Source organism: Centruroides sculpturatus, unplaced genomic scaffold, assembly GCF_000671375.1.
Source record: "Centruroides sculpturatus isolate CEXI.00-Female unplaced genomic scaffold, Cexi_2.0 scaffold2262, whole genome shotgun sequence".
Taxonomy (NCBI): domain Eukaryota; kingdom Metazoa; phylum Arthropoda; class Arachnida; order Scorpiones; family Buthidae; genus Centruroides; species Centruroides sculpturatus.
In genome coordinates, this window is record NW_019386384.1 from 6,321 (window position 1) to 9,266 (window position 2,946).

General features: G+C 32.6%; 1 protein-coding gene across 1 annotated transcript; it reads left to right on the top strand.

Moving 5' to 3' along the window:
- Positions 1–1,126: 1,126 nt before the first annotated feature.
- On the top strand, positions 1,127–2,466 carry LOC111614766 (the record flags this gene model as incomplete). Its single annotated transcript, XM_023356132.1, has 1 exon — positions 1,127–2,466. A coding segment is annotated over one exon (1,224 nt), but the record flags the coding sequence as incomplete, so codon positions are not given.
- Between the last annotated feature and the right edge of the window lie 480 nt (positions 2,467–2,946).

The window sequence follows — 2,946 nt, forward strand, 5'->3', positions numbered from 1 at the left end:
TCCCGTGCAGCACCAACTTCATAACACCGTTGAATGACTGGTCACTAAGGGATGTCTGGAAATTTACTGATTGGTTAAATATATGTAATTAAAGTTAGAATGTAATTGTTAAGGAAAGCTTTTGAAAAATGAAACATGTGTAATATAAAATTTAATTAACTATGTTACAAAAAGGACATAGGTTTAAAATAGAAATTTGGAACATGTCTTATAAATTGATTTAACTAAAATTGCATTGATTGATTTAGAGCCCATGCACATTACAGACTTTTTGATCGGTCTTTAAATTACATGAAGACATATGTGAGTGCGCACATTCAAACAATTTGAAATCAGCCAATAATAAAGTTTAATGGACAGTACAATTGCCTTCAAACTCAACAGTTTGCAAATGGAATATGGCTAAACAGTTGTAGCAGTGTGCGGGGATGCACTCCAATTCGACTAAACTATTGTATCATAGTTTAGTCTGTAATGTGTGCGGACTCTTAAGTGTAAGTTTTATGTTTATTAATATGAAATAAAATAATGTAGAACTTAGCAGAACATTTAGTAAAATAAAATTATTATGTAAAATTATATCTTAAATTGTAATAAAGAGTGATATTCATTATTTGAAAAATACTGATGGAAAATTAATTCTGAATGAACAAATTTTATATATAAAACTTTATAAAAATTAAGTTTTTTTTAAATATTTAGTTCAAACTAAAGTTTTTTTAAATATTTGATAAAATGGCCAGGATATTAAGTATAAAGTTAGAGGGATGATTTTTTAACATTTTATGTATTGAGGTGGATGAGAAGCCTTGACAGCAAACAGATTAATTTAGATTATGTTCTGAAGTTACACATTGTGGTAAATAGCAAGGTTGTGGCTGAAGTTTTTATCTCTAAAACGTGAGCATCGAATGTCGAGCAGCACTTGATGTTTGACGTTTTTGTTTTAGAGATGAAAACTTTGGCTGCAACCTTGCTAATGTCTATCACTTGACTATCAGATGATATAATAATAATAATATAGTAATGAACATTAAAATATTTTTTCAATTTTATAATTTTATATTTTGGTGTGTAAATAAAATTATTTCATAAATCTCTTAGTAAAAGATAATAATAATGAATTTTTTCATTAGGTTCACCATTTTGTATTGGTTCTGAGTATGAATTTTCATCAGTTTCTGGTTATCCTCACAATACCTATCATGGCCAAACTAGACATTATCGACCAAGCTTAAATATAGAGTTTGGTTCTCCCAGTCGTTTCTGTGATTCTCCTCAGCATAATCCTAGTATTGGTTCTGGTGGTTCTTACACACCACATGTACAGAGTCCACGTCGCAAGTCTTCAAGTGCCAGCAATGAAAGTGAACATGGATATACTAGTTCTAGTTCAGGAATTGGACCTTCACCTTTGGGATTACCACCACCATTAACAGAAAGAACTTCATATATAGAATATAATAGACAGGATAATCAGCATCCTCACCTTCATTATCCAGAATATGGTGGTAGATTGCCTGAAGTTCAGTATCATTGCTTTCAGGAATATCGTGGATCTGTGGATGGTACTTACTACATTGAACGTTATTACTCAGATTATGCTAGACCTGATGTTTATCATGTGGAAAGGATTTATCCTGATTACATTCGTCACCAAGATGGATATCATGCCTATGATAATCCTAGTTCAACGGTAGCTTCTGTGAACGTTCCCGCTGTGAGCCTTGCCCAACCACGTACTCCACAACGCAAAATTTATGCACATCGCCGTACTCCTTCAAATGTATCAAATGCTTCGAGTGCATCATCAAATGTAAACCCTTCCTTCCATCCCGATGATTCCGAACGTCTACCTCCATATTCTCTGTCATCTCATTATTTGCCTCCTGGTTCGCCATTGCCTCCACATCACTTAGGTTCACCTTGGAGGCAAAATAATCACGAACCTCTACCGGATAGACCACTGACTCTCGACATTCCCGGACGTTACCGGTCTTCTGCTCTATGCCGACTACAGACAAATATGGGAAGGACGTCACCCAAAGGTTGGGGTATCTCTTCCAATTCGAGTGGAACACCAACAAACACGACTCCACCCGACAGTATATCGGTTTCGGCTAGTGATGACAGTTCCCACGTTTCACGGGTACGCTTCAACTTCGATAAAACATCAGGGAATGTCAATAAAACTTTAGGTAAAACAGACGAAGAAAAGACATTGCTTGATTTACCTGCAGAAGGTCAATCTCAAGATGGTACTATTCCTCTAACAGCAATGATGCAATTATCACAAAATAAGCAAGGTAGACCCACTGTCCAAGATTTAGAAAAAGAATTTCTTTTGTAGCAAGCATATGGATGTTAGTGGTAAATTGATACATATTAAGAATTGATCGAAAAATTGTGAATTAAAATTCTTCTCATAATTGCCCAATTTGAAAAGAAAAGAAAGAAAAAAAAAAACAACAATAATAACTTTTTATGTAAATGTCATGCTGATGTCATTGTAATTTGATAAGGAGTGACAGCTATCTGAAATGATGCATGTACTAAAAATTAGTCAAGCTTTTTATTTAAACAGTTATTATTATTATTATTATTTAAAAAAAACATTTTTTTAAACAATTAAGCTGCCATCTTGTTACAAATTTAAGTGCCAACAGAATGACATTTATTAAAAAAGAAATGTTATATGATATTTTAAATTTATTCTAACATTCCAATTTAAACAATTCTTTTTCTATTTTCTGTGACTTGATAAAATAATTATAGCAAATTAAGGGAGCAACTAACAAATGACTGTAAATAGTGAACTTTTTTCTTATCTATTGGAAATCTTTGCATTCTTAAGTCCAAGGAACTTAGAGGCAATGCTTTTGACAACTATTTATTTAAAAAATTTTTATATATATTATAAAAAAAAATTGACGTGCAGCTCGAAAC